General features: G+C 35.3%; 1 protein-coding gene across 3 annotated transcripts in view; it reads right to left on the reverse strand.

The window, feature by feature from the left end:
- LOC133520104 (polypyrimidine tract-binding protein 2) overlaps positions 1 to 17,145 on the reverse strand; it is a 673,469-nt gene that overhangs the window by 326,139 nt on the left and 330,185 nt on the right. For 2 of the 3 annotated variants that reach the window (XM_061854421.1, XM_061854419.1), the window contains exon 2: positions 5,971 to 6,094. The exons of the other annotated variant lie outside the window; for it this stretch is intronic. In XM_061854421.1, the coding sequence (XP_061710405.1) occupies positions 5,971 to 5,979 (9 nt within the window). In that variant the 5' untranslated portion in view covers positions 5,980 to 6,094. The remainder of the gene's footprint in view (positions 1 to 5,970; positions 6,095 to 17,145) is intronic. 3 annotated transcript variants of the gene reach the window in all.

The following is a 17,145-nucleotide window of genomic DNA, read 5'->3' on the forward strand; positions in this document are numbered from 1 at the left end:
TCAAATCAAATGTTTCAGGAATACATTATATTATGAATAATTTAAATGTTATGATTAAAACTTTCTGTTTAATTAAACATTAATAATAGCATTGCAATATTTTCCACTTAACTACTGCTGCGATTTTATAGACAGCAGTATAATTTAATTAAAAACCATTAAAATTATTATCGCCGTATTATTATTAGCAGTATAATTTAATTATTATAAGTATCGCTGGAACGTGAAAAGAGCGTAGCAGGGTCGCCTTGCAGGAGGACGTCGTATCGGACGCCTCAGGTATCGTTTGAGTGACATGGTGGAGGCGGATCTGCGCGAACTTCGAGTCAACAATTGGCGAGAAGTTGCACAGGACCGAAAAAAGTAGCGGTGTCTTATGTCGGAGATCAAGTCTCATTTTGGGTCGCTGAGCCAACGGAGTAAGTAAAATTAGTATTTTATACAGTCGTGATATTACAGAGAGCTATTCAGTCGAGTACCGTGTTTAAGCAACGGAGCTTGCTGAGTTGCCTAAGTAAGGTACGAGATTGAAAAGCTTGATTATATCACTATTGTATACAATAGTTTTTCTACGAATCATCTAAAATAATACTTTTTTACTATAAAAGCTAAATAATTAAAGAAAATTGGTAAGTATCTTAGTAGACAAAAATGTAGTACAAGATATAAACGCGCGACGACAACCCCCACCCGTCCGTCCGGGTTAAGTCTGGGAGCGCGGCGGCAAGTGATTGGTAAATTTTTTTATAGTTGACTACAGCGTATCGAAATGAGTCTTATAGTTGAGTTAGGAGTCCATACATGAAAAGTATGCAAGTTTAGTTTGGTATAGGAAATCTTAATTCAACCATTACATTCGGCGAGTAGAAAAAATTACTGTTTCATATAGTTATAAAAAGTGTATACTCTGCGCTGTTAAAATTTTGTCCTGAAGAAGTGAATTTCTGTAAAAGTATTCTAATAACACTTTAAAAAACAAGAATAAGTAACATATTTAAATACAAACAAAATAAGTAAAACTACGTAATTGTTTACAAGCGGTGAATGTGAAAAAAAGGTTAGATAAGGCTGCCTTTCTACTAAGACGGAGATGAAAGCAAGACGTACGGGGATGAACCATTGGTTATAATCAGCGAATTGCAGAAGAGATGTGGATTACAATCAATATTATTTGTTGAGGTTTTTACAATATTCGCACGCCAGCATGCAGACTGAATGTACGGATTTCTTTTATTTTGTAACACCTCATACCAGTGTTCTATGCAAATAAATAATTTGAATCTTTGATCGCCAGCTCATCTCCTCTCATCTCCGCCTCAGTGGACAAGCAGCCTAAGGGTTGTTACTTGTAAGCAGCGTGATTTTTGAGCGCGGTAAAATTGTGTATGTTCTCGAACATTTCTCATCACCAGATACATTTTAGGGGCCCGACCTTATTGGTTAAAATCACATTACCTATAGTAAAAGTCAGGACGCTTAGCACGAAGAATTTCGTACATTAACCCACCTGTTTCTATCTCTATCGCACGCGTATAATTATATTGCTGTCCCGCTCGCACAGTGGGAATATCACACATTATCCACCGGCATCATGCGCGTGACAATAATATAATTACGCGCTCCGATAGATCTATATCTGTCGCACGCGCGGAATTATCTGATCAGGCGGGTCAATGGACGAAATTCTTCGTGTGTAGCATCCTTGTTTTAACTTTAAGTGAAAATGAAGGCACAACAAATATTAAAACACTTTAAAGGTACAGGTGCGAACACTCTCAAACTGGTGCTTGAAATATATGCGGCACGCAACTTCTACTTCTGAATATTAGGATAATACAGGGTGCTGTGGACTTTAGGGCTTGAAATGGAAAGATGAATTTTGCTTCTTTAATTTTGCGAACAAAATATACTTGGGCGTTTTATTGTAAAATCGGCAGTCTGTGTACACAGGTGATGCCTACTGCAATTTTAAATTTTCATTTAAAAACTATACCTGTCTTGTATATTTGAAAAGAATTTCAAGGTCAGCAAAATGTATGAAACAATTTTTTTTTCGCTATTTCGGGATTGGGGCAAGAGTACAGTTCGTTTGCGGAATTACCCGAATGCCTTACACAAATGGTAAATTCTCTATAATGGTATAAACCATATCATATAATTAGATGACGATATAAAAGCTTTTTATTTCAAGTGAAGCGAGGATACATTCCAAAAATAATAAATTGAAACAGAAATTAAAATTGATATGGTATGGACTAATAGTCATTTAAAAATGTTAAAATAGTTTAAAATTGATAATGTTATGGCCAATTTTATGAATATGTATCTATAAGTACAGGTATATAATAACTTGTGTTAATTACGGTTATATTATTTTTATTTATGCTGCAAAATATTATTACGCATTCTACATTATCGATATCCTGCATTAAAAATAAACCAATTATTAAAACGTTTTAATTGTTATTTATATTTATTTTGTTTAGGTCGTATCTTCCAAGCAATTTGTAAAACAATCTCGGTGTCCTATATACCTAAACTTTGCGTCATTATACTACAAGCAGGTAATTTAGGTGATAATTACATTTTAGGGTATTATTGAGACGGTCTAATTATGGACACGGAAGGCCATAGAGCTTCCGTATGAGAACATTCAGAAGAGTCGGCAACGCGCAAGTAACACCTCTGGAGTTACATGCGTCCATAGGCTGCGGTGACTGTTTGGTATAAAAAAAGTGCATAAGAACGATGAAATCGTCACTAAACGGGGATCTACTGTGTTACAGCACTTTTTAAATAGATCAATAAATAAATCAAGAAAAGGATGGTACGGTCGTGGCTCTTCGTTTTGCTCGACTTGGCGGGAATTGCCGTGCCCCCAGATATAAAGTTACTGACTGTGAAAAAAAACAGGGCGTAAAAAAACTTTAATGCGAAAGCTTTCTTTGTCGTTAACTTATTTGCGAGGCTAAGTATAATAAGGGCTTCTTAATATAGCTAAAAATAATTACTACTTGGTAAGTATCATATATACCAAATTAATAAGCAGAATCTCCACAAATACTGAGCAGTGTAATAATAACTACGACGTCTTAAAAATGTATAACGCATGGTAATTAATTTAATCGTTACCACAAATGAATACAGAACTCAACGACTTTATTGCGTGACAAAATAAATGTTATCTACTTTGAATGCCAATTAAAATTTCATAGTAATGCGACAAACTTACAGTACGTACAATTGTGACGGTGACATATATGAATGCATATGACATTAACTGTTTAGAAAATAAGTAATCCATATATTTATTGTATAAGCATTTTTTAAAAGAGTACGGTATATTTTAAACTTATATTAGGTTCGCCAAACTTATGTTTTACGGCGTTATGATCAACATTATATGATTAACTTAAAAACTTTAAAAATGAACTTACTTACGAAATTTAACGTTTTTCAAGTTATCGTGTATTCCATGATAAAATTTAATGACACATTTCGATTTTTTACAATTGGCTACTTGACAGTTTTTTTTAAATAATGTCAAACAATCTTGACTTTCCTGAGGATCAAATGTCTAAATAGGACTCATGGCATTTAAGCAACACAAAGGTCAGAAATGAGAGTTAAAGTCTGACGCTCGCACTCAACGATTGAAACGCCTCTAACAAAATGATAATGTGATGTGACGTCTGTCACGATGTGACGTGTGTTACATAAGTCTGTCCTAGATGTATGGAAGATCAAGGAAATTGCCATTTTGACCCTGAAATATTGCGTTTATGTGTATAGTTGTCATACAATTTATTTTTCAATAAAATGTAAGGAATCGAATGGTACCATTTTCTTTTCTATTTTTTAAAGACAAAAAAAAATCTTGAGACTTTGGAGTCTTGTATTTTTTTATAATCTCAATATATATATATTTTAATTCCACTTGTTTATAATGGATGGCTCATTTTCTATCCATTTAACTAAATTTTGTTATAATATTCAACATGTGTCAAGTACCCAATTAAATAAACAATGAATTGTACGATAATAGGTCAAAGGCGTTTCATTTTCTGAACTGTCAAAACGATTACCCACTATGAAATGTATATAAAAACTATGAAAACAGAAAGGGTGTCTGACGTCAGTAGATGACTTGACCATCTACTTTACTTTTTTAGTTCTATCCGATATAAATAATAGAAATTTTATCAAAAAATAACTGCTAACATGTACTTCAATGCAACACTTCACAAACAATGTAATGACGATACGGACAAACGTTATGGATTGGATATGTCAGTGTCAAAAGTGACGTTTCTTCAAGCAAAAACGTCACTTTAGACATATATAATCAATATCTGATCTTTAGCAAATGTTTGACGTATCTTGAAGTTCGAATCAGGCTGTAGGTCTTTTGTTTTTTCATGCATTCAGTACGGTAACAAGGTTATTGACCACAGGTGGATCTTACAATAAGGGTTACGAATTATCAGTCAACAGGCCAATTCGACGTACACTTTTTTGTAATTATATCATTCAAATATCGTGCATTTCGCTCGTACATGTCCGTACATGTATTGGCGTGGGTGAGACGCACGATATCTAAATACTATGATTCAAATTCCACTGTCAGTGAACGTCCAAATTGACTTGGAAAGAGTGGACGTTGTGGTAAGTATAGCATTTTGTAGGCCCGGTATAAACATCCAACGTTGGCTCTAGTTTTTGACTTGTCTATGTATTACTTTAATACATTTTACCTTATTAAGACATTTGCGACTGAGCACTACAAGATTTTTCAACTCCTACTAATACACCTATGAGTACTTGGACTCGAATATTATCAAATTGTCGCTTCGTTCCTTTCGATATTTTTTTTAATTAAGTATGTAGGTAATTAGGTGTAATATGATTTTTCAACGGTAACTATGAGCTGATATTTATTGCATTTATAGTTTTATGTCGGAACATTATAGAGCATTTACACTATGAGCACAGATAGGATATAGGTTCAACAGCCAATTAGATTTTACATCTCAAAGTGACAAACAGACACCGAGTGAGTGGTAAGTGAGTTTATTAACAAAGTGAACCCCAACACGAATGGTTAGCTTGAATAAAGAGTTATTGATTGTAAAAGTGATTAAGTCTAAGAAAAAATCGACCCCCTTTGAAAGCTATTACAGCGCCATATATGTATTATTTTAAAGCGTTTCGTAGAAAATATGCTACTTCCATTAATTTTGTATTTTTTCATAAAGTCTGTGTATTTCTACTCAACACAGTTCTTTCGATCCTAATGGGATAAAAATGTCCCAGAGTTTTTTGTATTGTGTTACCTTTTCCCCATATACTTTGTATGGCGGTAACAAAATGGAAAGTTTAAAAAATGTACAGAAATATTGGGAAACTGTTTTACTCCAATAAGGATGAAACGAGGTTGCGATCGTGACTAAATAACACAAAATTGTCAAAAAAGGTCACATAAAAAATGACAAAAAAAAGAAACGCTCAATAAATAATAATCAAACGTGAACTTTTGACCAGAGTTACCAGACAGTAATAAGTGGAAAAACTGTCTCAGGCGAGACTCGAACTAGCGACTCAGTGAATTTTTCCACTTTTCATTTACTTTTAAACTTTGTGGTAACCCACACCATACGTAGCCGTACAACAAGCACATAAGCAGGGCTAATTTTTATTTTTATGTTGAATTATTATTTTTATCGTTAATAAAGTTTGGTCAGTTTGAAGAGTTCCTTATTCTGGGCGGTATCCCAAAAAAACTGTATGTAGTTTTCCGTAACTTAGACAAAATTTTTTAGAGCATATGACATTGCGCGTTTATTGTACAAAATACAGAAAAAAATATATCTATCCTCCAAATTATTGATTTTTTCTTAGACTTTACACATTTAACACAATCAAATAATCTTTGGCTGGGACAGGGTGATTCCATACATGACTTGGTATTACCTTGACCATCTCACGGAATGTGGTAGCGGCAGCTATAGGTCCGTTTGACACCGATTTTTGTATTTGTAACACTAGGTTTTAGTTCGTTTCTATCTTCCAGCCGAGTTCAGGAAGAAAGCGGGTCCTGAAAATCAAGTTAATACGTTAATAACTGTGTAAATTTGATGTCAATAACGGCCTGATTCGAACTTTATAAGTTTTAGATACGATGTGGATCGGATATGTCAGTGTCAAAAGTGACGTTTCTTCAAAGAAAAACGTATGATACACTGACATATCCGATTCATATCGTATCTAGACCTAACATTTAATGTATCTTACAGTTCGAGTCGGGGCGTGAGGAAGAATTGGCACATCAATTCGCGGTTTTAGTATTTTTTTCCGACTTTCAAAATACCTTACATTGCATAGTGCTTAATATTATTTTCAACACACATAACATTAATTTCACGTTCGTAAAGTGATTTTTGTTCCACGCGTTTAGTTTTTAAGACGAAAGGCAACGAATTCAAGTGACTGCTTGTCAATTGCAATTTGGTATTGGTACCAAATCAATCGTTTATCTTGTCATTAACCCACTACTACCTTTACATAAGTAGGCCTAAAAATCATAAAATACACGGAAACTGCTTTGAAAGCTCCTAATGAACCAACTAGCTCCATGTAAAGGAAAATGCGAAAACGCCGATATGCAAAATCGCATATCTTTTAACTTACATAAGCGAACTAGTAGACGGAGAGCTCGTTCCGGAGAATGGAACATAATAATAAGAACACAGAAACTTAACAGTTTGTGATATTATCTATAATACTGGATTTAAATGTCTGGCACCTGTTAAACGGTGGTGGTCATCATGCAGGTCACTTGAAGGGTGCAAGTTTTAATGATCTGGGTATGGTGTAGTACGAATATATAGTAGTAAGGTCAGTTATATATATTGAATTGGAAAAAAGGGCCATTTAGCCATATTAGGGCCGCATGAATTAAAAAAATAAAAACACTTTCAAGATATCGTTGTTTCACTAACGTGCACCTTTCAACGATGTTCATAATTGTTACCTGCGGTTTTAGTTTTGTTTAGAATGCGCTATGTTGTTTGTTCTAAAGATAAATAACGATCTTCAGTACTTGCTGACAGTCTGACCTCCTCCGATAAACAGCTACAAAATGCCCAGATCGAATAATAAGGAGAGTACAGCAATTTAACTGTAGGTAATAGTTTCGTTGCTCTAATTCTCCTATTACCATTTACGAATTAATTTAATTTAGAAAAAAAATCGTGAAAGTTTAAATCAGTCTCATTATCTTATACGGTTTTCCGGGACTAGCTCCTAGTCTACAGGGTTAAATCGACAGTGTAATCGGTAACCAGTTTAGTTGGCTCGATGTGGATATTGGCAGTTTTTTCATTTTCGTTTTAAACGGGGTTTCGAGTTTGTGCGCGAAATTAGTTTACCTCGATGTTTGATCGGGTATTGCTCTAAAGAAGTTAGGCATTTGAGACGATAAAATGCTGACGGAATTGCGAATTGGAATCTGGATAGAATTTTAAATGTTAGAGAGAACTAATACAGGGAAAATTGGTTATGTCTAACTATTTTGCGAAAAAAGCATATGTTTCATTTATTTCAGAGCTTATTCCTTTCAGAGTACTGATAAGAAAATCATGTAAAATTAAGTTTCGAGTATAGGTACTTTTCTATCATCAACTTTGATTTACTATGTTATTGAGAGATGGTTTTTGTTTCGATTATCTAATCTCAAAAGTAAAAAAACATATTAGAAATATAGTTTTTTTAGTTATTGAGATAAATTTATAACAACTATCAATTACAAAATTGGGGTAACCATACTACGACCTATAATCATGATCATGACATTCATGATACAGTAATTTAGCGCGTGTTACTTCATATTTTTGCGCGCTTCGTTTTGCAAGATATTACTTTACAGTATCGCCTTAACAGTCGCCATAAGATATATCGGAGCGGCCAAGGTGTTCACGAATATTTGAACAAAGCCTTTATTATCAAGAAGTTATCAGATATTTTTGAGCTCCGATGTATCTTATGAGTGAACGCTTGAGTGTTATATGTAATTATAAGACTTACCCCTTGTATCATATTTACATTTGTTAATAATGTAGGCTATTTAACTCTGTTGTACCTGACCTTAATTGTTTCAAGTTTTGAAAATTTAATAGCGACGAAACCAGGGAAGCATGGACGTTTGTTGACTCCATACATTGTTGGAGCTTTACATAGCACAATTTGAATTATTCATAAACTAAAATTTCCCTCGTGAGCTTTTTAAGTTTTCAAGCGCTGTATATTAGCTTAAATCTGAATGTTTCGTTTACTTTAGCTACCTGTTTTGGAGGTTTTTTGGAAGCTTAATAACTTGCTTTAGAGAGTGGATAATGCACAGAAATACGAGGGGTGATCCAAAAGTAATGATAATGTTGCTTAAGATGTTCTTTCAGCCGTGGAAAGGGATAAAAGACGCTGGCTATTAGATCTACCGAATATTTTTTTTATTTTTTTTTATACTACGTTGGTGACAAACAAGCATACGGCCCGCGTGACGGTAAGCAGTCTCCGTAGCCTATGTACGCCTGCAACTCCAGAGAAGTTACATGCGCGTTGCCAACCCTAAACCCGCCCCCCCTAGTTGAGTTTTTAGTAGTAGTTGAGTTCTGGAAATTTAAACCCTGTATGACGTAAGGCCAATGCAACATTAACCTTGTAGGGGGGTCTTTTGTTAGGCCGTTAACATTCTAGGCAACCAACGAGCGGAGACATTTCTCATGTGTAATAATTCATGCAATGAGATTTTTTTAATATTGCCACACGAGGTCTTCGTGAGCTCAACTAGATGCTTGATAGGTATCTTGCTATCTGCTAAATGTGAGTTTAATTACGTTTACTTTAGTAAGCCCGATAGATTGGCGGTTTTCGTGGTAGCCCTCTTTATTTGATGTTCTACCCAGGTTACTGCTTGCTCCAGCGTGCAACCGTAGAATACGGAGAAGTAGAGTTCCCCAATGTTCCCGCTAAATCAATGTGCATATCGTTAGTACAAATGTTTTTCTAACAGGAGTACTTATTAACAGCGCTAACTTCAGTTTTTTTCCATTTCTGCGCATTTTTTCCGACATTTCATTAATAAATGGATTGATCTCACTAACAGATACCATATATTTATATAATAATTTTATTTAAAAAAAAACATACCTCTTTTACTGTTTTCATCCATTAAAATTATTTAATCATCATTACTTTCGGATCATCCCTCGTACGTTTGAAGCCGACTTGCAAATTATATGAATTATTTATGCATGTATAACATAGCCTTATTTTCAGACGGAATAGTTTTTCTTCCAATATGTATTAAATATAAAAAGGAAAAAAAAAAACCGACTCACCTACAAATACTCGTTTTTGTTAATATTAGTGACGCGCAGCTTCTGGCATGTACAGTCAAGGTATTAAATATCGATAAGAACAAAGTGACAAAAATATAAACACACTGCCTTAATATATAGGCAATAAGGTCGTGTATACATATTTTGGCACTGACTGTACTTTGTTTATTTTTGGTCAAATGATTAAACAAATTTTGAATGGAGTATTTTTTAAAACTTTTATTTATCTTGCCCTGTTAGTATGTTAGTGCGAGTCAAATCTTGGAGGCTAAATTTGACCCACTTCACGATTTCCCATTGAACTGAAATTTTGTAAATCGGATGACAATGTAATATTATGATGACATGGAGCTGATGTTGATGGAGACAGGAGATGGGCATGGGAACTCTATGATAAAATAACGCAACCTAATTTTGTTTCAGGATGTAAGTGCCTGTGAACAGAAAAGTACAGTCAGCGATAAAAGCTTGTAGCAAAAGTGTTTTTTTTGCACTAGTTATGTTGTCTTTCTACCAAACATACATCTATAAAGATCTAATCCATCCGGTTTTTCTATTAATCGACACGCCATTCTGCTTCTACAGGTCACGCAGAAAAAACTACCTGATTTTTTTTGTAATATTTATTTAATTTATTTAAACTCTAATAGCACGTTATAAAATTGTACAAATGGCGGACTTAATGCCTTAAGGCATATATCTATTTATTAGGTAATATATATTTATTCTATATTGCATTGAAATTGCGTTTGACGATTGTCTTGGTGACTTCTATATCTATCTACTATATACATCTACGGTTCGATTCATCCACGACGACGCGCAGATTTATCAAATCTAACCTTTAATAACATGACAATACGATTCAAGGCACGCGTCATCGTGAATGACATGATCTATAGCAGCCACAATACAAGCCTTATTGAGCTTACTGTGGGCTAAGACTATTTGTGGACGATTGTCCCATAATCTTATACCTTTAAACGAGCAATTCTTGTATATATATATGTATATATATTTCCGGGATCTCGGCTCTAACGATTTTGCTGAAATTTGGTATATGGGGGTTTTTGGGGGTAAACAATCGATCTAGATTAGTCTTATGTTTGGGAAAAAGCGAGTTTTCGAGTTTTCATGCGTTTTTCTTTCGACGCAGAATATGGTCGCTAATTTCGTGTTGCCGGCCATTGTCCGTCTGGTCCAGCGGGTTAAGACGCGGACGGCTAGAAACGAGTGTTACGGGTTCGAATCTCGCCCGGTGATTAACTTTTTTTTATATGTTCAAGTTTATATATAATTTTTTAATTTTTATTGTTTCAGACAAGTTTAATTTAGTAAAAAAATGTAGTTAAGATTATCACCTATACACCACCATATTACAATAAATAGTTATAACCGAGCTTTGCTCGGTCGCCCAGGTACTATTTATTTATTTAACTACAGAAGTGCTGTGCGTAGAGGGGTTTTGGTGCCTACACTTATGTATGTTAGCGAAAGTTGGCTATGGCAGAAGCGGCATCAGAGTCAAGTGAATGCCGTGGAAATGAGAGCGTTGAGAAGTGTGTGTGGTGTAAAATTACAAGATAGAATTAGGAATAGTGTGATAAGGGAAAAGTGTGGACTGAACGAAGATGTAGTGACAAAAATTGAGAAAGGTATGTTGAGATGGTTTGGACACGTGGAAAGAATGAGTGAAAGAAGGTTAACAAAGAGAGTCTATAAGGGAAAAGTAGAAGAGGGAGCTGGAAGGGGTAGACCTCGGCGGACTTTCTCTGATCAAATCGGGGAAATCCTGAAGAAAGGCCAGGTCAAGAGCACCCTAAACCGACGAGCGGGTATGAGGAATGTCATCAAAGTGAAGGAAGCGAAACAGGTATGTCAGGATCGTAGCAAGTGGAAATCTGTGGTCTCTGCCTACCCCTCCGGGAAATAGGCGTGATTATATGTATGTATGTATTTAACTAAGTTTTACAAGTTTGAAGTTGTAAAAACTTTCATAGAAAATTCAAAGAAAGCTTAACCAGATCAGCGTCGAACAGTTTACTTAATCGGCGGGGATCGGCGGGCGCCGGAAACCGCTCGCGCCGACTCCAGCCGGATCCGGAAGTCTTGCCGCCCGCCCGTTTCCGGTACGCTACGCCTTTCTTTTGTTATTAACGTGGACACTGACAGCCGAGTTTTGTTCGATTAAAACAATGGAGTTTTTAAATATGCATGGTTGATTTTTCTATGTAGAGCGTGTGTACAAAAAAAAGCAAAAAACTAAAATCTCACCTAACACAGTGGAATTGATGATCTACAGAATAATTTTCGTTGGTCTATTTATTTGACATGTGGACAGTGGGAATTTTCCCATAATATTTTTTACACATATTTGGCGACGTTCGGACATATTCGTTCGGATATTTTCAGACGTATTTTCTATATTATTTATATATTATATTATATATTATAAAATACTCAAGAGACAAAAATACTCAAAAGGGACGTATACCAGGTACTTGTCCATACAAAATAAGAAAATGTTTTTCCACTTCTAAATATTTTGCAATATCCATAATTTTTTTGAATGTTATCGTCGTTATCGACCCAATGAAGGAAACCTAAAAACCTAGAATATATTATGCTGAAGCGATCGACATCAAAATCAAAGTGATTTGTTAAGATTTAGTTAGTGGAAACCGTTTTCTCTCAAAATATAATTTCATAGAAAATGAACCGTTATTTCGTTAGAATCGCAAAGCTTTTCTTCCCTCTTAAGTTGTTTAGAAACTTTTCAGTTAAATTTAAGGTACTATTTATTCTCATCGAACTGGAATGTCAGTATCAACGTCGTTATTAATAGTTCGACATAAGAGTACTTGCATTTTTCTAGATAGGTGGTCTATTATAAATATATGTCCGCCATGTCACCTAACTGTAATCCCAGTTCTAGATGTCGTTACCCAAATGTTATTTGTGCCAAATAGAATAACTTAAATTCATGTATAATTTCATACTCAGGTGGTCTATTGAGATATATCTCGTGGGTCTATCGAGACATATTTCCGTGATATCAACATACTGTTGGCTGACGTTAAGTCTTATTCGTGCTACATAGCAAATTTTATATTTGACATTATATAATTTGTGTTTCGGTGTTCTAATCATTATGTATATTTGTGTTATAATCCAATTAAATGACCGCTCTCGTTAATTCTTAATAGGGCGACGTACTCGCAAAAGCGTTTTTTTAGATGACAAAAGTTGAAAAGTTTGTGCCACCCCCATATTATTTCTTTTGAGTGGTCTATTGTAATATATCTCCTTGATATCACCTATCTGTAATCCCAGTTCTAACAGTCATATTTGTGCTACGTAGTACAAGTTTATTTTCGTCTATATAAAATACGCGTTAGGTTTTTGCTTCGTATATATCTATGCGATATTATCCAATTAAATGGCAGCTCTTGTAAATTCTTATTAGTGTGATGTGCTCCATTTTTTTAGATGACTGGCGTGACATTGCACAAATGTATTTTCTTTACTTTAGAGTGGCCTATAAATAAAATAAATAAATCAATAATGACTTTTTTTTACACAAATCGACTAGATCCCACGGTATGCTCAATAAGGCTTGTTTTGTGGTTACTTGACAACGATATATATAATATATAAAGATATGTACCCGGGACCTTCGGTTTCATAGGCAGGGTCATTAACTACTAGGTCAGACAGGTTGTCTATTGAGATATATCTCTGCGATATCACCTAACTGTAATCCCAGTTCTTACTGTCGTTAAGTCTTATTTGTGCCACGTAGGACAGCTTTATTTTTTCATGTGCCACGGTAACGAGGCTGAAGTTTTCCAATAAGGCCCTTCCAATAACTTTCTTATTACTCGTGACAATTGATGGCGATGGCTCTTTTGACTCACTTGTGGAAATGGTGAAATGAGGACTTATATGAGTTTTTGTTTGTGTTTTAAATGGATATGAGTAAGTAAAGTAACGGACCGATTCGAACTTTAAGATTAGATATGTCAGTGTCAAAAGAGACGTTTATGTTTGAAAAAACGCCACTTTTGACACTAACATATCTAATTCATAGCCTATCTTTAACTAATGTTTGACGTATCTTTTGTTTTATGGCAAAAATAAATTGAACATTGTTCATGTCCACAATATTACATTTTAAAATCATTCAATGCCATTTTCGTAAATAACGTCTAGAAAAAACATAACAAAGACACCCATATTGATATTTAGTCATTTCAACCCCTCAGACAGTCAGACAATTTCTTCTTTTATATATTTAGATTACAGACATACCTCATGTGCAAAGTTTCATTACAATATAACATGTAGTTTTAAAATGAGAACGAAACTATATTATGATTCAAAATGTATGGTGATCTAAAAAAGAAGTACGACATATCAGAACCTCCGCTCTCTGGGCCTACGTCACCTTAAAACGCGTAACGTGGTTCCTTCAGAATATTCTTAAGCGGGTTTTACTGTATTTTACAGTACATATGGTGCTACTTTACCGCACTAGTGCGAAAATTACGTTACTATGTCGAACATTTAACGGGCCATATGTACTGTAAAACGTTGTACGATACATGTGCGAATAGGTAATTCGCAACTCGTGTCGATTTAAAACACTCCCTTCGGTCGTGTTTTAATTTATCGCCATTCGTTTCGAATTTCCTTTTCGCACTTGTATCGTAATGTACTATTAATGTAAAATTCTGTTCTTTGGTATAACTGCTACCCACAAAAGATACAATAAAAATATGTCCTTCTTGTTGTCTCACAGCCTTTCCTCGAATTAATTTTTAACACCACGAGCCTGTAATTGGGCGTTTGCGTGTCGCACCCACTGCCTGCTAGCCCAGTCAATAAAGCCGGTTTAAAGAGATTTTTAAAAAAATTATAAGAATATTTCAATGTGAAATTGTAAATATCAAAAGTAATGCCAAAATAGATCTTAAGTATGTGGACAAGATGCCAAACGTTCAAGATCCGAAGCGTGGCGTAGTTATCTCTCTCTTTCACTCGTCCATATTAGTGCTACAGACAGTTGCGTTTCGTTCACTACGGAGCGTTAACGATTAGCATCTTGTCTATGTCTACGCACCCAGATAAGAATTCGGCTAAAAAACTACGAACTTCATATTAACGCTTTATCTACCGTGTTACGAGTATGGTCAAAATTCTGAATTTCATCCTGTAATGTTATAATATAACTGAAAATGTTTTAGTGGATAGGTATTAGATAACAAGACCTGTATAATACACGCTTTTGAAAATACAAAACCCCTTCACCCCGCTTTGAAAATTTTACTAGTTAGTTAACGAGCCCCTGAGGCCGCGCGGGGATGCGGAGTGCGGGACGCAGCTAGAAGAGTGCGGCCGATCGGCCAACCAGTGAGCTAGTCAAGTCTGAAAATCGCGCACGCCGCTCAGAGGCATTTTTTTATGATTTCGTATTGAATTTAAATATTGTGGACTTAATAATAAATTTGTAAAAAGTATTACAGGAGTTCTCAGTGTCCGCCTGGAGGATAGCATAATCTCTTTTTGTTATTATAAATTTTACTGAAACGAATCCTTGCCTACACCTACCTTGACCTACATACATTGCGAGTGAAACAAAATATAGTCAAACGATACCTAACTTCTTCTAAAGTGCGCTTCTAGCTTTTTTCCAGTTTTCACTAAGCCGGGAAAAATCACAATTAATTATGATTAATATTGACATTGAATTGAATGAATGAATGTACACGATTAGAGAAAAGATGTAATAATTCGGTCTTTGCCAAGCTTCGTTGATTAGTGTACACACACACCGCCTGCAGCGGCGTGGACACGACAAATTAACGGAAGCCGCTATCTGATGTAGCCTAAATGATGTTTGTATTCGTTCGGGTTATGACATGCTCAAAAATATGTATTAGGACTACGTGGCAAAAATATGTAGTTAGTTTAATGTATCTCCAGAGGATAAGTCGAACCTTATAAATCTGGACTTGACTTGAGTGATTGTTTTTGTATGACAATAGTGTACAAGTGATATGGCAAAAATCTTATTATTAGGTATATCTTTTTCCGTATTGTGTACCTTATTCAATCCAATGTCAGCATTAGAAATAACAAACAAATTGGGTAGCTAACTCTGGGACACAACCACAATAAACAATATTTTTGTTATCAGGTATATCACAAGTCATAATTAAAACGCGCTGAATAGGACCGAATGTAAACAAGCAAAGGTGTCGCAATTGGCATGCAACAATAAAGTCGTAGCCCCGTAGCACTTCCGTAGCGCCTCGTAGGCCGCTACGCCTCTACGACGTAGCAGCGGGGCGCCACGTAATGAGGCTGATATTGTGGTTCAACTCTCCAAACAACATTCTTTAAAAAAAGACGTATAGTTCATTAAAATCTTAAGAACTTACGACCTTTTCAGTGTAAGCTGCATCGAAGTATCCGTATAAATTGGTTTCATGCATATTTATTTATTCAAATATTATGTATGAATTGAAATCTCGACCGTGACTACTGAAATATGGCACCGAAAATTGAATCAACAGAGCAAATTAGGTTGACACGATAGTGTTTGAATAACAAACTCTTTAAAAATTCTTTATAAACTTTACCTTGAGAGTTTCGCTACAAATTTTTCATATTTTACCTTGACGTTTGAGGAAATTGGTCTTTAATGAGTAAACTTATGCGCACAAGCGATCCTGCAAGCCAATTCTGTTTTAACAATTTGGTATTACACTGCGAACCAGGAACACGTTGCCATGACCAATCGCCTCCCGGACGATAACTCGTATACTGGTTAATGGCTATGTATGATGAAGCCTCGTAGACCTCAGCTGCTGCTCCATAGGCGGGTTGAGGAATGGCCACCGAAACACGTAAAAAAAATTTAGTCATCAGTAATTTGTCAGATGATAGTTAAGATGCTATTGTGAGTTAAAAAAAATGGTCAGCCGGTTGTGTTGCGATGGAAAGAACTTCAGCTGGTCGCATGAACATGTAAAAATTAACGCTTGACCTTTTTATGATAGTTATAACTAAATAATGATACTTTTCACGGAGCATTCCATTAGGAGTTTTTAATAAACGGATTAATCATTATCATTACGCATACTCTGCGGACATTTAGTGGCAAGGCACGTATTCTTTACATGTTCATATGACCAGCTGAAGGTCTTACCACCGCTATACAACCAGCTGACTTTTTTTAAATTTAAAATAGCATCTAAACTATCATCTGACACAATATCCATCGGGAGGCGATTACTGTTTTTTTTTTACATGTTCAAGTCATCAACTGAAGGTCTTCCACCGCGATACAACCGGTTGACTATTTTTCTAATTCATGATAGCACCTAAACTATTATCCGACAAAGTATCAGCAGGGAGGCGATGACTGACGATATATGCTCCTGGCCCGCGGTTTATATGGATCCCGATTTACTTTTGACAACTTGTTATAGTCTTGATTTCATTTTGATACGACCTTCAAGATCGCTCACGCTGGTGCTTGCAGAATGCAGTGAAAGTTGTGCGTGGGATGCGCGCCAATCACCAAGACGATTGTCAAGGTACCAACCCGTTCAAAGTCATAATTTTTTTTTATTAGAATCAACCTCTCTCAGATAAGGCGTGGCTTATTAGTGCGAGTGAGATACCTGATAACATGACTCAAGATCGTATAAAAATAAGATAAAAACCATATCAGGGCCTATTT

Source organism: Cydia pomonella, chromosome 7 (genome assembly GCF_033807575.1).
Source record: "Cydia pomonella isolate Wapato2018A chromosome 7, ilCydPomo1, whole genome shotgun sequence".
In the NCBI taxonomy this organism is placed as follows: domain Eukaryota; kingdom Metazoa; phylum Arthropoda; class Insecta; order Lepidoptera; family Tortricidae; genus Cydia; species Cydia pomonella.